Source organism: Elgaria multicarinata, chromosome 2, assembly GCF_023053635.1.
Source record: "Elgaria multicarinata webbii isolate HBS135686 ecotype San Diego chromosome 2, rElgMul1.1.pri, whole genome shotgun sequence".
Classification (NCBI taxonomy): domain Eukaryota; kingdom Metazoa; phylum Chordata; class Lepidosauria; order Squamata; family Anguidae; genus Elgaria; species Elgaria multicarinata.
In genome coordinates this window covers 52514955-52534239 of record NC_086172.1, presented here as the reverse complement: position 1 = coordinate 52534239, position 19285 = coordinate 52514955, and the positions used below count along the sequence as shown (strand labels likewise).

The following is a 19285-nucleotide window of genomic DNA, read 5'->3' as shown; positions in this document are numbered from 1 at the left end:
CCAAAACTTGGCAGCAAACTACTGGGTTTTTTTGTTTTTTGTTTTGCTACTGCAGGCAGTGCAGCAGCAGGAGTATGACCACCCTGGGGAGTCTAGGGGCTGGAAATTGGCCCACAGATTGCCGGAACTTACCCACCCCTGCTGTAAACCTATACACCTTTACCAGGAAGTCCCAGTAGAATTTACTTCTAAATAAACATGGACAGAGTAGACTGCACACAATCATTTTCTTGATTACCTTTCTATGGGTATGGGCATATCTGTTAGGTCTGATATAGTGGATTTTTTCTATCTCCCATTCCATGCCAATTCTATGTGAATTTTTTTCCATGAAACAAATCGAGACATTTTTGCATTTATTTAAATATGTGAGGATTTTTGCATGCATTGTTCAAATTGTACACCTTTTCTATACACATCCACCCATAGATTAAAGTGTGTATGTGTTTTTGAAGTACGCACATTCCCCCCCCCACCCCACAATTCAACTATGTGCATTTTATCAGGCACATTTTTCCTGTCCCATGGAATGCATTACAAGTCCTGAAATGTACAGATTTTGGGATGCAAAGTGTGTACAGGTCCGAATCGTTTTCCAGCTGTGGAAATCTGCAACCCTACCCCCCCCCAATTGAATCAGACAGAACGGATTCCTCATACCTCTCTACTGTTATCACACTAACTGCATTCAGATGATTGTATTTTAGTGTAAGCCTATATGAATGACTCTGACTTGTGTATGCAGCCCATTTGCTCCTCAGTTCATCTGAGCTGGCAAACAAACTAGAAAGTCTTATATTAAATATATAACAACTTTGGAACAAGCAGGATATTAAACAAACTTACTAAACTGAGATATGATAGTCGTAATTTACAAAGTGGCTGCTAGGCCTGCTGGCTCATCTACCCTTAACTCTATGACCCTGTTCAGATGACATGCTAAGCCACAGTGGTTAAGCATTTTTAGCTAACATTATGGCTTAGTGTGAACTATGACTTGGTGTCATGTGAACCATTCCTAATCATGGTGGCTACATAATCACAGTTTAAACATGCTCATTAACCATTTGCTGCAAAGGGGTTAGTGGCCTAATCATGGCTTAGGGTGTTGTCTGAACAGGCCTGTTAAAAGCAAAAAAAAAAAAAATGTAAAGAGCAGGAAAAGAGAGCTATATTCACTTATCAATAAAAGATTTCAGTCAAGGTGTGTTTGGAAACACAATGATTGTGAATTTATTGTTCTTAGCATTGAATTAATTCGCTTCCCCTCCTTATTGTTTTACTATGACTTTATTAGATTGTAAGCCTATGCGGCAGGGCCTTGCTATTTACTGTTTTACTCTGTACAGCACCATGTACATTGATGGTGCTATATAAATAAATAAATAATAATAATAATAATAATAATAATAATAATTACATTATCAGTAGTTCTTGTGAGGTCGTATTTTGTTATGGTTCCTGACTGAATCAACAAACCATGAATTATTTGTAATTAAGACAGACATTTTCTATGATTCACTTGGATGCATTCATGACAAGGCCCACTTGAGCTCAGTCCTTGATGAAACTTGCTTCCATTTTAATTAACTCCCTGTGTACGAATGTGGCACAACTTCCACTGCAAACATCTTTCTTAAAGATCCTTAAAAAACTCTTTTGTAGGAGATCATCCATTTTCTTTAAAGTCACCGTATAAAAACTTAACAACCACAGTGATTGCTTCCCAAATTTCCACTCACATCCTGAGAGGTTTCCTCTCAAATATATAAAGCCTATCTGCATTGGGCTTTCCTACTTCCCCTGTCATTTTTGGTGGCTGTATACTGGGCCAAGTCTCTTGTGGAAAATTACTTCCAGTGGAACTGCTCTCTTCATTCAAGCCTGCCTGTTTAGAAAATGCTCTTTGTTTAATGACCTGTTGCTTTGAGTTGGAGATTATTTTCTAATGGATTGAATATATCATGTGTGACATATTTATATGGACAAGTGTCATTTCAATTTAATAAAAATACCAAACCCAAAGATTGCAAGCGGATTTCATAGTTTTAGATTTCTTGTGCGTCCAGTGAAGAGTGCTTACGATCGTGCCACAAATGTAGTTAAAAATGAAGCAAATCAAGCACAAGATAGGCACAGGTCTTATTGTGCAATTGGGTTTAGGTAAGCTGTGATACATTTTGTTCACAAGTTCTGCAACTAGGTCCCGGTGTCCTAATCCGTCGTACATTCCAATTACTTTTGAATTGCCAATTTATTTGGGACTAAGACCTGCAAAATAAGCAAGGACTGCACTTAAGGTGCATTACTTATTCGTTTTAAATTGGATTTGCTGAAAAATCAACAAATTACCCCAAGCTTCGTAGGCACAATTGATACAATGCAATCATAATATTTGTTATTCATTATTACACTTGAATTCTGTTTGAATCCCACCCAGGGTCAACTAGTGAGCTTCATCATTGCACTGGGACGTTTCCCCTGTTCAGTCCCAACACACCACACTCTCTGGTTTGTCATGGTGACTGTGACGTTACTCTCTTGAAAGTGTGATGAGCGGCCAGCTTTCCTCCCAATTTAGAAGCTGCAGGGGATAATGAGGATTGTCCCAGCCAACTGCCCAGCTCCAAAATTGGACGGAAGGGTGAGGTTATTTGCCGGTTGCCTGGAGCACCATGTAAGGCCAAGCTGGCAACCCTAACTCACATCCCCATCTTCTTTTGCTTTGGAGTAGGAAAGGTGCCACTGCTTGGTGCTCAGGGTTTCTTGAAGCTCCCTCCCTAAGGGCCCTTTCTTTGGAAAAGGCCAGTAGGAGGTGGAGGGTTGCATGCTGCTCCTTAAAGGGGCTCAGGTTCATTCAAGCAGCAGGCCTGAACTAGGCATGTTTCCGTTGCTGGAGGGAAGGCCTGTCTGGGATGGGAGGGGTTCTGAAAGGGGCTGGTGGCATTCATTTTTGGTTTGATTATGAAGGCCAGACAGAAACTGTATCCTTTTCTCTCTCGTTCATCTGGTCTTTAACATGAAGAACAGTATAATTGATCAGCTGGCATATGGCATAATAGGCATTTTTAGGAGAGTGTAAATATTTGGTATGAATGCATTACCAATAATCTATAGTTGAGCACATTAAATAGTTAACTTCTAATGAAAGCTTTGCCCATTCTGAAATCATTAGGACCTCTGTTATGGATTGAGTAGCAGCAAAATGAATCCTTATTCAGAAATTCTTGCCCCAGGACACAACTGAGGAATGCCACTGAATTTATGAATAGTTAGCCTTTAATCCCATGAGCTGTGCAGAGTTTGCTTTAGGGACAGAACTTTGCAGGCGTTCCATAGGATTCCATTGTAGGCTAGAGTACATGAAATATAAAGCCAAATTGTGCCTGTTATTTTATGGAAGTCATGGGATGTACTGGAATAAACTAGCACTGATGGAACTGAAACAACTAAGACGCAGTGGCTGTGTTTGGACATAACACTAAACCATAGTGTAATGCTGTAGGAATGAAGTGAGCCAGCCCTTTGACTCACATACTCCTCTCTCCCTACAGGTGCAGCTGTGAGGAGGTGATGGGCCTTTGCTTCTATTTTCAGCTAACCACAATTACACATTTAATCCAAATTGAAAACTCTGGTTAGTGTTAACTATGGTTTAGGAAAACAAGCCAGGATAATTAACCATTGTTAAACACTGCTGCTAATGGTAACTGCCTGTAGCATAGTTTGTCTGAGTTCAGACATAATAAACCGGTTCACGCATAATGGCAAATAAAGTGTTAATTAACTCACAATATGTGTGAAGTAGGACATTGATTAATCACAGTTAGTTGAAAATGGAAGCTAAAGCTTGTGATCTCCTTGCAACACAAGAGGAAGGTGTAGTACAAAAGCCTGGAAGCTTGTTCCTACAACACTGAATTGCTCTCTGTATATGCACGTTAACTTGGCATGTATACATCTTAGCTAACAGATAACATATGTAGCTTATTATTGCTTACTTATTCTTTAGTTGTATTTTTTTTTAATGCACAAGCGCAAAAATCAGCACCTGAATTAAGCCTTGCTTGACAGTGGGTGCCAAATATGCAATCACAACTATTTCACATTTGGGATGCTTGAAATTACTGATGTATGCAAGTTGACCAGTTTGAAAGAGTAGAACTGGAGAACATAAAACACTTGGCTATTGACTGGATGCATTATTCTTGATAACAAATAATTTTTTTAATTGTTTTCCACCTTTAAACCATTGTCATATCGCACGCACCCCTCCAATTTTTGTTGCTATTTTTCTCATTTCTTTTCCTGTGCTTATTTTATTCATCTGCTCTGGATATGCCGCTCTCACTTATTTTCCATTTTGCTAAGTTTTTCCAAATTTTATAGCAGATGGATGTTAATATTCTAGATTCTAAAGTAAGAAAAAAGCAGAGTTTTCATATCTCAAACCAGTTATGCTACTACAGTGGAAAGAAAATTGTAAACATTAGGCCTGTCACTTCCACATTTTCAGATGGCAATTCCATATCTCTTCTTATAACATGTACTATCCTGTTTTGGCCTTGTGTCTGTACCAATAAATGCAGATTTCCAGCCGAGAATTTTATTTATTTATTTATTTATTTATTTATTACATTTATATACCGCCCACAGCTGAAGCTCTCTGGATGGTTTACAACAATTAAAAATGGTAAACATTAAAAAGTATACAAAATTTAAAAACCATCAAAAACATGAGAACAGCAGTATAAAAACAACAGTATCCATTATTGACAAGTTTGTCTATTCTGCGGATCTTTATGCTTGTCACATTTACTCAGTTGTGACTGAAAACCAGTTCCCAAACAGCTGGCTAGAGTCAGTTTAGGTAGCATTAAGTTCAGCCTAATGCCTCATATTCTCATTCTTATTACTTGCTTTTTCATCTCACCTTTTCTCAAAGGAGCTCAGGACGGTGTATATCTCCCCTGCGCATTTATCATCACAATAAGAACCTGTTCAAACAGCACGCTAAGCCACACTGGTTAAACGTTTTGAGTTAATCATGATGGCTTAGCATGTCGTGTGAACCATACCTTAGTGTGTCGGGTGAACCATTCCTAACCACGGTGGTTACATAACCATGGTTTAAACACTCTCACTAACCATTTGCTGCAAAAGGGGCTAGTGGCTTAACCATGGCTTAGCATGTTGTCTGAACAGGCCCTAAGTAGGTTTAGGCTAATAAATGGTGTGTGGTCTAAAGTCATCCAGTGAGCTTAGGCTAATCATTAGAATCTGAGTCTTGCCACTCCTAGTCCAGCAGTATAAACCACACCATGCTGGATCTCATTCTTAAGCTTAATACAAGGATCTCTCTCTCTCTCTCCCTCCCTTACTCCCTCCCTCTCCCCCCTCTCTCTGCCCCTTTATCATTCTGTGGGACTGATTTGGTTGCAGCTGCCCATATCAAGCCTCCCATCTTAGTTATTGATGGTTAAAAATATCGTTTATCTTATGCTAAATTATACTTGCTCAAAATAGCTAAGGAGCAAAGCCTTTATGTCTTCCAGTGTTTTCATCCCATTGGTCCTGCCTGCAAAATTTCACTCTGGATAGAATCCTGTTGATGGTTCTGTCTGTGTTTTGTGCTGTGCAAGGTGTGCTTTTTGTGAGGCACATTACTGGGTCTGCTGCTACCAGGAGAGTCCTTTGTGTTCATGTGCAGGGAATATTTAATTTATGTGGTTACTTGAAATGCTTGTCTTAATGATGCTTCTTTTGGGGAGCTTTTCTGAATTGAAGGTGTCACTGTCAGATATGTTAAAATGAGCAGTGAGATTAGAAACCGGATGACATACCTGCTTATAGATCATTGTTCTGACTTTAGCCAAAGGAGTGAGTTACCATAGTATTTATTTATTTATTTATTTATTACATTTTTATACTGCCCAATAGCTGAAGCTCTCTGGGCGGTTCACAAAAATTAAAACCACAATAAAACAACCAACAGGTTAAAAGCACAAATACAAAATACAATATAAAAAGCACAACCAGGATAAAACCACACAGCAAAATTGATATAAGATTAAAATACAGAGTTAAAACAGTAAAATTTAAATTTAAGTTAAAATTAAGTGTTAAAATATTGAGAGAATAAAAAGATACTATAGATATGCTAGTCAGTCCAGTCCGACCTGTTCATTAGCAGAAACTGCAGTTTGCAGTTCGCTTGTTTCCTCTAAGTTAAGATTAACCACAGTTTCATGGGTCTGAACAATATAACAACCAGCAGCTAATCAAAAATGGAAGGGGAAGCCATGCTGTAGAAGGAGAAGGGAGCCCAGGAGCCCAAGGCTTGCCTATGCTCATTCTTGTAACGCTAAACGATGGGTTAGTGTTAATGTGTGAACCCGCTCCTAAGTCCAAATATCTATTTCATCAGTGCAAAACTACCATTAATTTTGAATGTTTCTGGCTAAAAGGTGTTCACTAGTGTTTTTAGTACTCCCTCTAGTGTACAAATGTGTAATGGAACCATTCTGCAATTTTTTTCCAGGTTTGTGGTGAAAAGCAGCGGTTTGAAAAGCTGATGGAACATTTTCGAAATGAAGATAACAATATAGATTTCATGGTAAGTGTTGGGAACTTAAAATATGTTCACTCATATCTTGGCTTAGTCTTCTTCTTCTTCTTCTTTCCTCAATATACTTTGGATCATTTTTATTACTTTCTTTTAAGTATATATTTCACTTATAATACGTGACTCTTCCCTCCATCACTGCTTGATATCCCACACCATTTTTGAGGGTCCATCAATTCTCAGGGCCAGCTTTTTGGAGAAAGAGAGACCAGAAAGCCCTATTCCACAAATGGTTCTTAGGATCAAAGCTTATGGGTCCTGCTAGTAAAACTAATTTGCACTCCAGGGCTGTGAACATTGAGCCAAAAAAGAAAAGCAAACTAAGTCCAGTTTGAGAACTGTAAAAGCTTGTGAAAAATAGGAGTTATTCAATTGCACCCTGCAGGATCAAGCAATACTATTTTTTTTTCCAGTATCAGAGGCAGTAAGCCTATTTACAGCAGTTGCTGGGTAGGAGAATGCTGTTTCATCGTGTCCTGCTTGTGGGTCCCTGGTCGACACCTGATCAGCCAGTGTGTGAACAGAGTGCTGGACTAGATGGACCCTTGGTCTGATCCAGCATAGCTCTTCTTATGTGGCATTTTCCTAAATATGAATTTTTGTTCTCCTTAGACCCAGCATTATATACTTATTGTCTGCTTCAGCTAGTGTTTAAGCAGTATTCAGTGCTATACTAGGTTTCAGAACATATTCTCTGCCAATTCAAGCCAGAGTCCAATCAACACACACAATAAACAAGTCTCGTTCTTCCACTACTGGGAGTAATTTATAATGCCCCTGCTTGTAATTCCTTAGTCTCCCTCATGCTTTGATCAGTAAGGCTTTATATCAATAGATCTGGTACTTTATACTGGTTCATTTCAGGATCTTTCTCTTTTTTCCTTCTCACAGGAGTAGCCTAGCCACCTGAACACAGTAGCTTTTGAGCAGAAAACGCCCCGATTCCAGCTGCAGCTGTTACTTTCTAATACATTCATAACAAATCATAGAAGTTGCTGCAACTGAAATCCATGAGTTCTTGGTTTTCTAGTTTATACTGCATGTGCACTTGTATCAGATAGGAAAAGTATAGTATATGAGATATGACCTGACAATTAATGTGAGTGCCTCTCAGTCTAACATGATTGATACGTTTGATTTTGTATCCTATGTATTGTTCCTCCCCCCACCCCATCAGCTATTGAGCATGCCACCCAAACCTCTATGAGATTTTTCAATGTAATACCTACCCCATATTTCCACAATTTCCCCACCACTCAATCTCTTGAGATGCTTCCTTGAAAATGTCTGTGTATCTATGATGTTACCTAGTGAGAATACTTGATTGACTCCACATGTCTGCCCTGTTGTTGCAATGTTGAAAGCTAATAATTCTGGTGGGAGGGGGGATGCCTAAAAAAAATAGTGAGATCCCTCCAGATAAAACAGTCAGAGGAATGCAAATAAGATCTAGGAAGTTTTTTTGGTTTTTTTAAAGCAAGATATCAGGGGAACAGTCAATATCTAAAATCTACAGCAGCATGCTCATGCCATGTGAATCAGAGCATAAGTGAGGAAGTGACATTCTGTCTGTTCCTCTTCTAGTTCTATAGATAAACGTAGCACTTCCATTTTTACCAGTTCCCAGTTTGCCCATGCCTAATTACTGTCTGATCTCACATCCTCTTTTACTGAGAGTAGGAAATATACACAGAATAGTTACCCCAAAAAATGGCACAGAGCACCCTACTGAACTGGTATGTTCCAGTATGCAAAGAAAGCCCAGGAAGACAAGACAGTTTAGCCACCAAACCCATCTGTGTCCTTTTATCACTGCTGAAATGCATATTCTGCAAGGTACATCTTTAAAAAAAATCCTCCCGTGCCAGGGTTTAGCACTTAAAGAAGTTGTTCTTCCATAATCCCAAAGTTTTGGATTTAGTGTTAAGAGAACCTTGATCGCACCTTGGATCTTTTAGGCAGCACAGCACTTTTATAACTTCCAGGTATTAGTACCAAGGAGTGCTAAGTGCAGCCTTCCCCAACCCAATCCTTATTATTATTTATTATATTTATATACCGCCTCATAGCCAAGGCTCTCTGGGTGGTTTACTTATACTGAGTCAGACATCTAGCCACAGTATTGACTACACTGACTGGCAGCAGAGCTTTCTAGGGTTTCAGCAGGGATTTTTCCTGTCCTACTTGGAGATGCCAGGGATTGAACCTGGGCCCTTCTGCATGCAAAGCAGATGCTCTACCACTGAGCTATGGCCCTTCCTTCTTAGAACCCTCTCTATCTAGGTTCCTCTACTGACTACTGGTAAGTGAGAGTCTGCTCCCTTCTTCAGGATTCCCAAGGAGGAAGACAGGCATTTAAAGACAGGCATTCCCTCATTAAGAGAGTAGCATGTGAATCAGCCTTCATGCCAATTAAGAAACTAAGTCCTGCTGGATCAGACAGAAGATTCATCTGGTCCAGCATCCAGGTTCCACAATAGCCAACTAGTTGCTTCTGGAAAGCCCACATGCAGCACGTGAAGGCAACAGTCCTTCTCCCCACTGTATGTCCCTCAACATCTGGTATTCAGAGGTATGCTGCTTCTGAAAATGGAGGTTTCGTTCAGTTACCATAAGCCACTGAGAGATGTATGTTCTGTGAGTTTGTCTAATCTCTTTGAAGATAATGGCCATCACCATGTCTGATTGGCAGGAAATTCCATAAGTCAGCTATGAGTTGTGTGAAGAACTTTTGTCTCCCCTGGATCTATTACTGATCAATGCCTTTGGGTGACCCCAAGTTCTAGAATCGAAGGGATCCCAGAGACAGCAAACATTTATTCTCTATTGATTTGTCTTCACCATCCCTCCCCCCCAGCCTGAAAATCAGCCTTACAGGATTTTCAGTACCTGAGATTGGCACTGTTGCAATAGTATCACTATAGTGCAATGAAATCTCTGTAGTGTCCTTATGCTTGTATTGTTGGTTTTGGATATTTCTTGTGGATATTTTGGATATTATTCCTAAGGACAAAAATATAATAAGAAAAAAAACTAGGCAAAAAATGAAGTTCTATGCAACATGGCACGCAGCTTTAGAAAGAAGTTTAGAGCTGTACATGGTCACAAGTATTTCCAGAAGTATCCGCTGCAACCCTCATGGAAAAATTGTCTACTGGTCTGTCAAACAGACACAAGTGCTACATCTTGTTTGTTTTCATATGATATAACATGCCTCAAGCAACCCTTCCAGAGAAGCACGAGATGAAAATGCCTGAGGGTATTTTAGACTTATTTTTGGTGACTCAGAATTGTGTCCACACAGTACAATAATCATGAACAAGTTGTGAACTCGTACATGCAGCCAGTTCATTCTTACTTGGCTTCTCCCCCACTCCCTGCAGTGCAGCTGATTAAACCACTCCTCCCCAAACTGGTGCTCTGAATATGTTTTGGACTACAACTCCCATAACCCCTGGCCATTTGTTGCGCTGTCTGGGACTGATGAAAATTGTACTTTAAAACATCTTCAGGGTGCTGCATTGGGAAAGACTGTACTAAACAAGCCAGTTGTTTAAGGTGTGGTCTGAACCAGGGATCCTGGCTTGTTGCTCCCAAATGAGCCAGGATTTGTAAACAAAGAAGAAACCCTGGTTTGCGATCCTGGTTTGTAATGGCAGTGACAAGCCAGGATCTCCAGCTCAAAAGCTAAACAAATCATTCCTCATTTGTTTAAGAAGCACTAGCAGAAGAATCCAAAGCAAAAAAAAGCATCCCCCCACACAGCCAAACATAACTGATTCAGCAAAAAAGAGTTTATTTTGAGTTGAAGTCTAATTGCTCTGGGAAGAAGCTATTCACCAGTTTACTCAAATCCTCCCTTTGCTTCCTTTGCCAGGACTTTTTGGAAGGCTGAGGTCAATGAGATCTAAGCAGTTAAAATAGTTCCAGGTGTAACTCCTCATTCCAGGTGCCTGAGGTGGATTGGAGACTAAACCCTGACACTCCTTAGGGCACTATCAAGTGCTTACCTTTTGCAAAATAACTGAAGAATTTTTAAGAAGCGTTGCTCTTTAAAGGCCGCTGATAATATCTGCTTTTACAATACTTCTGGGAAGAAAGGACGGCTCATTACTACTCATACTTACTGTGCAGCCTTGGGTTGTTTCTACTAACTTCCCTCCCCCTATGATTAAAATATAATAATGATGTAGAAAGAGCGACTTAGAATTAACGGAACATGGTTTGACAGATCAGATACTTGGGCTGGCATCTGGTTTCAACTAGATCTGCACGTGGGTAGAACCTGCTTGTGGCACGTGCTTCAGAATGTTAGGAAGAGGAACTGGCCCAGCAGAAGAAGGCCCCCATCTTCGCATGGTGGAGGCTTTGCACGGTGGATTCCCAAGCCCACTAGTATTGTGGAATCATTTTGGTTTCTGCCAGTTGTTCATTAGCAGAACAGAAAGCAATGTTATCTGCAATAAGGGTCAAGAAAGGCTCCACAAGGCTCTCTGAGGGCTCCTACTGCTAACTATCAAAAGGCACTGTGCAGCCATTCCGCCTTATTATTATTATTATTATTATTATTATTATTTATTTATTTATTTATTTATATAGCACCATCAATGTACATGGTGCTGTACAGAGTAAAACAGTAAATAGCAAGACCCTGCCGCATAGGCTTACATTCTAATAAAATCATAGTAAAACAATAAGGAGGGGAAGAGAATGCACCAAACAGGCACAGGGTAGGGTAAAACTAGCAGTATAAAGTCAGAACAAAATATTTTTCTGGCAAAAAAAGCAGTGGGGTGACATGGAAGGATTACAAATGGAAGATGGTGATGTCTGGGTCCACCATAAAATCCCATGAATTAGGCACGAAGCACAGTGAAACTTGAGTGATTACCATGGGATGTCAGTGGAACAATAGTTCTAGGCTCCTGACCTTTAATTTGACATGAAACCTGGACAGGACTATGGAAATGTCCCGTCCCCCCATGATATAAAGAGGAAAAAGAGGATTTGGGAAGGCATTTGCAGACACGACTATTGTTGTTGTGCTGGTGAGCGAAGTGCTATTTTAAAATAATCCATATATTTTGCTTCAGTAAACTTTATTGCTCATATGTGCATGTCTGGTGTGAAAATGAGGATTTGTCCTCATCACAACAACCATTTATTCAGTCCAAATATTTTTTATTGTATACTGGTTTGTATCCATCAGGTTTCAGATTTGCAGCTGGGACTTATTAGAGAGAACTAGAAACTTTCACAACAGAAAATTTAAAGGGTTGTCATACCTTCATGTACTAAGAAAAGGAGCAACCTGATCCACTACCTTTGGATTGGGTATTATTTTTATTCTCCACTGCTATATGATGTAGGGTCAGGACTGTATATAAAATAGCCAATGTTCCACATAATTTGTTCTTGTGCAAAAGAAAGGGCGCAACGCCATTGCTTGTCAGGTTCCATTTTCTGCCAATTCTTGCTTTACAGGTGGCGTGCATGCAGTTCATCAACATAGTGGTCCACTCAGTAGAAGACATGAATTTCAGAGTTCACCTCCAGTATGAGTTTACGAAGCTAGGTCTGGATGAATATCTCGATGTGAGTACAGCTTGCTTCAACTCCCGGGGTCGGTTGTGTCAATGTACTGTATTTAAGTTTTGCACTTGGATGTAATCGTGCTGAAAATGAATTGCCACCTACTGTGTTAAGAAGAGCTCTTAAGAGTTCCCTTCTTTGTTTCGACTTTACATTGTTCTTAAACATTTGCCAAATACTAAAACAAAACCATGTTACAGAATTTAATTAATAAATAAATATGGTCAAACTATACTCCTCCTCCTCCTCCTCCTCTATACACTGGTATTACAGGGTGGGGGGAACCTCCCTCCCTCATGGGTTGTCTCTGCACATGCTGAATTATATCTTTTATTTTACTAACTGTCTCTCATGTCAACTTTTCCTTTGAAATGTGAGTGCTTAAAGGGAAGCCTAAGTGCTGGACAAGCTATGTGCGCTCTTCAGCCCCCCAAATCAGCATCCAAAAGTCAACAGCCATGCCTTTTTCTAAATGGACGCAGGCCTCATGCAGGCTTTTCCTGACTGCTTACAAACATGTAACTTGTGCTCTTGTCTTTTCGTTTGGTGAATTTGCGATGCTGCAATCCCCAGCTGCAAGTCGTTCAGTAACTTAGAGTGGGGTCGGAGAAGGCATTCCTCTTACGTTGCATCTTATATGTAGTGACCACCCAGTTACTGCGCCAAGAGAAGTGAATGAAACCATATGCTGTGCACACTTCTGGTGCGATGATCCTTGCTCCGACGAATGCTCATGCTACGTTCACCTCCATCACACTGACCTTGCTGCTGAGACTGCTGGATCCATTTCAAAAGTTCTGGCAGCTAATTCTCTATCCTGTCCCCCCCCCCAAACCCCTTTCTGCTGATCCTTTTGAGTAAGCAGTAAGTGACACACTGCACAGGCTGCAGCTGTGTAAAACTTTGGAGGGTTTTATTCATTCTGTGCCCTTGTGGTTCAAGCACAGGAATCATAATACATGACTGCCTTCTTGGCAGCAGTAATTTAACCACAACTGTAGAGATAAAATGAACAAATGATGACATGGGTGTAAATGAGAAACTGCAGTCAAGAGGAAGGAGTAACTTCAGATGCTGACTTTAAATCTTCCAAACCAGTGTGACTGGAATATTCCTACTTTTTGACTTATTATGTCATTCCCCGTTCTTCTTCCTGCCACCTCCCCACCCCACCCCAGTCCGTCTAGCTCAGTATTTTTTCATATTGGGGTGGGAACCTGTGGCCAGACTACAACTCTCAGCTTACCTGACCATTGGCCATGTTGCCTGGGACTGATGGGTGTTGGAGCAACAACATCTGGAGGATCACAGATGTTGATCTGTGATTTTTAACAGCATTTTAACAGCATTTAACAACGTTAAGTTTGTTTTTGGTGGACCCCACAATTGTTGTTTTTAAATGGATACTGTTGTTTTTATACTGTTTTTATGTGTGTGTGTGTGTGTGTGTGTGTGTGTGTGTGTGTGTTTAAATTGTATACTTTTAATGTTTACTATTTTTAAATGTTGTAAACCGCCCAGAGAGCTTCGGCTGTGGGGCGGTATATAAATGTAATTAAATAAATAAATAAATTAAATAAATAAATCACAGGTTCCCCATCCATGGTCTATATTGACCAGATATGGCTTTCCAGGATTTCAGATCTTCCTTAATGATTCCAGGAAGTGAACCTAGGACTTTATATGTGCAAAGTATGTGCTCTGCCACTGAGCTACAGCCCTTCCCCAAAGATGTGTTGGCCAAGGGATTAAGGTTGGCTCGGCTCTATTCTTATGAATAATATGGATTAGAATTCTGCATCACCATTGAGATGTGGACGGCAACATGATATGAATTCTAATGGATCATCTGAATTGTTTATTAAAACAATTGGTTTTGTGAATCTGTTAATCACAGCAAACCTTCCTAAAGCGGGTTGAGCTATGATCTACAAAAATGGGGTCCGCGTTCCCTGTGATAAGTGATTCGGATGATCTGTTCACCATGTGCAGCACATAATCCAGGCTTCAGGGAAGTGTCCATCAGAGTAGTTATATAATCCAGACCATTGTTCCAAAATAGCTATCCAGTTCCCTTTCACCCAACAGAAAATGGGGATGTGAAGAACTAGGTTTGAAAAGCCAACATTATGTAGGTATAGTAATGTGCTGGCATAGTCATTTTTATAAATATTATTATCATAATTATTAATTATTATTATCTTACTGTAATCTAGCAACTACACTTTGGGCCATGGTAGCTAACGCCAGTTTGCAAATTGAGTGATGTGGCTCTAGTATTCCTTTCATGTGCTTCATTATATTTACTTCAATGAATCTGGGAAGAAAAAGAACACACATTACCATTGAATGGTGGGCCTTTCCATAATTGGGAACCCAACTCCAGACTGATTAATCACTATCATGCATTCTAAAATTGAGCCTTTCCATTATGAGAGAGAGAGATTAAAGTCATACCTGGTGAAATCAATGGAGAGATCCTTATTTTGTAAACCAGTTCTGCTATTAAACTAGGAGAATATACGATTTTTCCTCTAATACCTGTTAGGAATTTGTTGGCACAAATTACATTTCAGCTTTTGTGTCCCATTTTTCCATTTGTTATTAGGAACATTTAACATGAAAACATTTTTTTGTTGCTTAGGAGTTCAGCTGTTCTTGATGCTTTTTGGCTTTGTCCCATTGTATAACATACTCTAACAAGAATATTTATGTTCCATATAATACGTTCCTCCTGATGCTACAGTCCTGCACCAGGATTATTGGTTTAAACAAAACAAAACAAAACAACCCCATAATAACCTTAATGGTGAACTCTTTTGATTTATTCGCATCCAACTCTAGAATAACGCCCCCCGCCCCCAGTACATTCAGTTCAACAAGAAAACCATTATTCTGCTATGGGAACACAGGAATTCCCAAAATCCATTATAGCAAGCTTCATTTAGGTCAGAAGAATACAACTGGTTGAACTTTCTCAAGAGTAACAAAGTTTGTTCTCCTATACACCGAATCTTTTTCAGCCTGAGGATCAAATTCCATTTTGTTGAAGGATTCAGGGGCTGCGTTCCAGTGGTGGGCGTGGCCAAAGGCAGAAGGGGTGGGGCCAAAACTATCAAAACCACCAGCCTAATGTAGCTTAAAGCTCTTACTGCCAGAAACGAAGCCTTAGGAGCGTGACAAAATTATACAAAAGCTGGGAAACCCACTATTCGGTTGGTGGTTGTGGGAAAGGGGGTGGGGGGGTCAGGGAAGGAGCTGTGTCTTTCTGGGGAACCACGGAGGGCCAGATTGGGATGCTGGGCCTGAGGTTCTGCAGCCCTGCTTATCTGGGAGCAAGCCCCATTGAACTCACTTCTAAGTAGACACGGGGTTATAAGCAACATTTCACTAGTGGAAAAATTGCAAGAACTCATTTGCTCATTTTTCCATGAGAAGGGAAGAAGATGGCTGCTCCTTCAGATGCTCGAAGTCAGCCTTCCCCCAATCTCATGCCCTCCAGACGTTTAGGATTAAGTATTTCAGAGACCTGTGGCTTTGGTTGCAAACATGACTTCATTGGTGCCAAATTCATTGATGGCCCCTTCTCTCCACACCTTTCAGAAGCTGAAGCACACAGAGAGTGATAAGCTGCAGGTGCAGATTCAAGCATATCTCGACAATGTGTTTGATGTGGGAGCTCTACTGGAAGATGCCGAGACGAAGAACGCCGCCTTGGAAAGAGTGGAAGAACTGGAAGAAAATATATCTCATGTTAGTCTCAATGCCAATGCTTTAAAACAGAGTGATTGGGGTTTTCTGAAGGCAGAGTCTGATTGTAAAGGAAGGGGTTAGCTCTACAGAAGGGAAATGAAGCAGTCATTACAAATATACTTGCACTGGTTTTTACCTATTGCAAAAGGGGTTTAAGCAATTTAGATATAAACATATCTCTGTGGACTGTAACTGCTGAGTCTTTTTTGTCCCTTTTCCAAACTGACACATAACTGGAAAAAATATCCTACATGCTGTAGCATTCAGAAGTGTGAGCTTGCAGTTACCTCTGGGCCCTGCGTGAGACATCTAGCCGGCCATTGTTAGAAACATGATGCTTGGCAAATGTTCCTTAGGTCTGATTCAGCAGGGCTTGTCTTACATTTTTATTGTCTACTAAACAGTTAGTGACGTTTGCTGCAGAAATTTGTTAAGATTTTGCTAACCACACTGTACCTGATTACCATTCTCACCTTTTTCTTCTTTATCTGAGTAATCTTTTCTTCATTTACTATCTATACAACTTAATAATCATTTTCAAAATTTGAATGCACAGTTTTAAGAACAATATGGTTACAGATTCAGTACAATTGATTACACAGCATAGCTTGAGTTTTAAAGCTTAGGCAAGTCACATTGTTACAAAATATTTTTGAATTCAGTCCAATTTTAATATTAAAATTGATTTACCATTGTGACTCATATTTACTCAAGGCATAGATCACAAAACTGCCTCTGGGCAACTCCATTCTGGGTTCATGTAGAGCCATGGATGTTCCTCGTCCTTTCTAAATATATATAGAAAGAAACTACCCATATTCATCTCACATGTGTGTGGTCCTGTGGTTTTCTGATCAGAATATTGACTCAAATAGCTCTGGAGAATTTAATTTCACAATCCCAGATGGAATCACTTGGGAGAATAGTTTCACCAAGAACCCTGTTATATTTGTGGTGGTAGTGGGGAACTAATTTACATTTAAATTGCAAATTCCACGTATATGTTGAATAAACAAATACAGCAGATCAATGTTTCATACCATAAAAGTACACACTGAAATCTCTGTTGCTCCCAAGATATACAGTGAGTGTTTGCAAAGTGGAGCCAGACTGAGGGACCATGGCTTATACATTTAAAAATTTATCAGCAACAGGGATCATGCTGGAATGGAATGGATGGGGAGTAGTTGCTTTTATTTAGAAATGTCTTGATTCTCTAGTGATAAAGGCTCAAGAGTGTGGATGACTCACTCAGACAAACTTGCATCACCTAGATACAACTCTGCAGTATTTATATTTAGCTTTCGAACACTTTGAAATGATTTCAGTTAGTTTATAAAGTACGGAAGAAGTGCAGAGGATTCCCTGCAGATTTCATTAGTTACATAGGCCCGGTTCACATGATCAAATCCTACTTTAATAAGCCAGCATATGCATGAGATTTGTGTACCCACATGCAGTCTCTTTGTTGCTGCTTTGGTTCTCACATGAGTAGTGAAATGAACCTGGAAGCCATGGCTGAGGCTCGCTTCCATAGGGTTGAAAAGCCTGTGCACTTCTGATCTAGCTCAATCTTTTCTACTCTCTACGCTGGTTAAAAGCAGTTTTTCCAGGTTCTCAGACAGAGAGCTTTCACATCACTTGCTATCTGACCCGCTCCTTTTCATTGGAGATGTCAGAGACTGAATTTGGGACTTTTTGTATGCAAAGTATGAACTGTACCACTGAGCTACGGTCTCTCCCCTGTTATGTGCAAATCATTGAATTATTTGTCAGGGAACACAGGACTTGCACTGGTCACCCTGTGAATCGTGGACCGATTCCTTATTCCCCAATCAATGGCGACCAGTCTCACCTAGAATGTCACCCATCAAAAAGGTGTGCGTCTCCTGATGTCAAACTTTCCTGTTACCCAAAAATTGTTTATTACAGTTTCATTGTCTTCCAGTCCAGTGACAATAGATAATCAGATATCTGGAATTTTATGTATATTTAAATCTTCTGGCTCTTTTTTTAATGGTTGTGAAATCTTCCACCAGTTAACTTTCTTTTTTAAAAAAATGTCCAGTTATCAGAAAAACTTCAAGATACAGAAAACGAAGCTATGGCAAAGATTGTGGAACTGGAAAAGCAGCTCATGCAGAGAAACAAAGAACTGGATGTCGTCCGCGTAAGTGTCGTCCTATAAGCAGATTGTGCACGTTGCCCGCAAGTATATCATCCTCTAAAAAGTGGAATCTGTTAGATTCACCTTTGCACCCACAATTGACTATAGTTCAAATTTACAAGCACGCTACAGGGGCTGTATATATCCAAGGTGTGCATACATGGGACTAATAAAACCTAAAAGCCTTTGTTCCTTTCTGCAATTTATTTATTTATTTATTACGTTTTTATACCGCCCAATAGCCGAAGCTCTCTGGGCGGTTCACAAAAATTAAAACCATAATAAAACAATCAACAGGTTAAAAGCACAAATGCAAAGTACAGTATAAAAAGCACAACCAGGATAAAAACCACGCAGCAAAATTGATATAAAATTAAAATACAGAGTTAAAACAGTAAATTTAAATTTAAGTTAAAATTAAAATTAAACGTTAAAATACTGAGAGAATAAAAAAGGTCTTCAGCTGGCGATGAAAGGAGTACAGTGTAGGCGCCAGGCGGACCTCTCTGGGGAGCTCATTCCACAACCGGGGTGCCACAGCGGAGAAAGTTCTACCTATCATTTTGCAACTGCTAATATAGAAAGGATAGATATACATCACTAGACCTATTCATGCGTTCAGAATCTGTGTAGAATCAGCATAGGAACACTTCACAGAAAATCAGAACACCTCCATGGATAAAGGGAAACTCCTCTTCCGACAGTCATCCTCTATGACTTGCAGGCGATGGAAACACACAAGGAGGGGGCCGGACTAGAGCACTCCTGCTCACCCCATGCAGAGTTTATACAGATTCTGATGCCCTAGTAGGGCTAGAGTATCTTCTTAACCTTTTCAGCTAGAATTCAAAGGGCCATATAAAGGTCTCTTTGTGCAACAGGGCTTCTGTGATCTCCCCTTCAGACTGCAGCTCTGTGCAGCTGACAAGCTGTTTCCCTCTGATCCAGCAACTTTTGATGCAGCATGAGGAGTTGCAGTCAGAAAGAAATCTGGGAAGCTCGAGTATGTGCAGAAGTGCCTGAGTTGCTTTAGATCCCAATCTCAGTTTTCTGTGTTCCAAAATCCATATAGATCCTGTTCAGATGACACACTAAGCCACGGTGGTTAAGCATGGTGTGAACTATGGTGTGAATGTGTGAACCATTCC

General features: G+C 40.0%; 1 protein-coding gene and 1 non-coding gene across 9 annotated transcripts in view; one reads left to right on the top strand and one right to left on the bottom strand.

Annotated features, from left to right (window-relative positions):
- Window positions 1-19285, top strand: part of FMNL2 (formin like 2) — a 212310-nt gene that overhangs the window by 160903 nt on the left and 32122 nt on the right. For all 8 annotated transcript variants that reach the window (XM_063116548.1, XM_063116543.1, XM_063116551.1 and 5 more), the window contains 4 exons: window positions 6542-6616; window positions 12110-12220; window positions 15821-15970; window positions 18039-18140. In XM_063116548.1, the coding sequence (XP_062972618.1) occupies window positions 6542-6616; window positions 12110-12220; window positions 15821-15970; window positions 18039-18140 (438 nt within the window). The remainder of the gene's footprint in view (window positions 1-6541; window positions 6617-12109; window positions 12221-15820; window positions 15971-18038; window positions 18141-19285) is intronic.
- Window positions 8811-8881, bottom strand: TRNAA-UGC (transfer RNA alanine (anticodon UGC)). The gene has a single exon. It is a non-coding gene; the product is annotated as a tRNA-Ala (tRNA).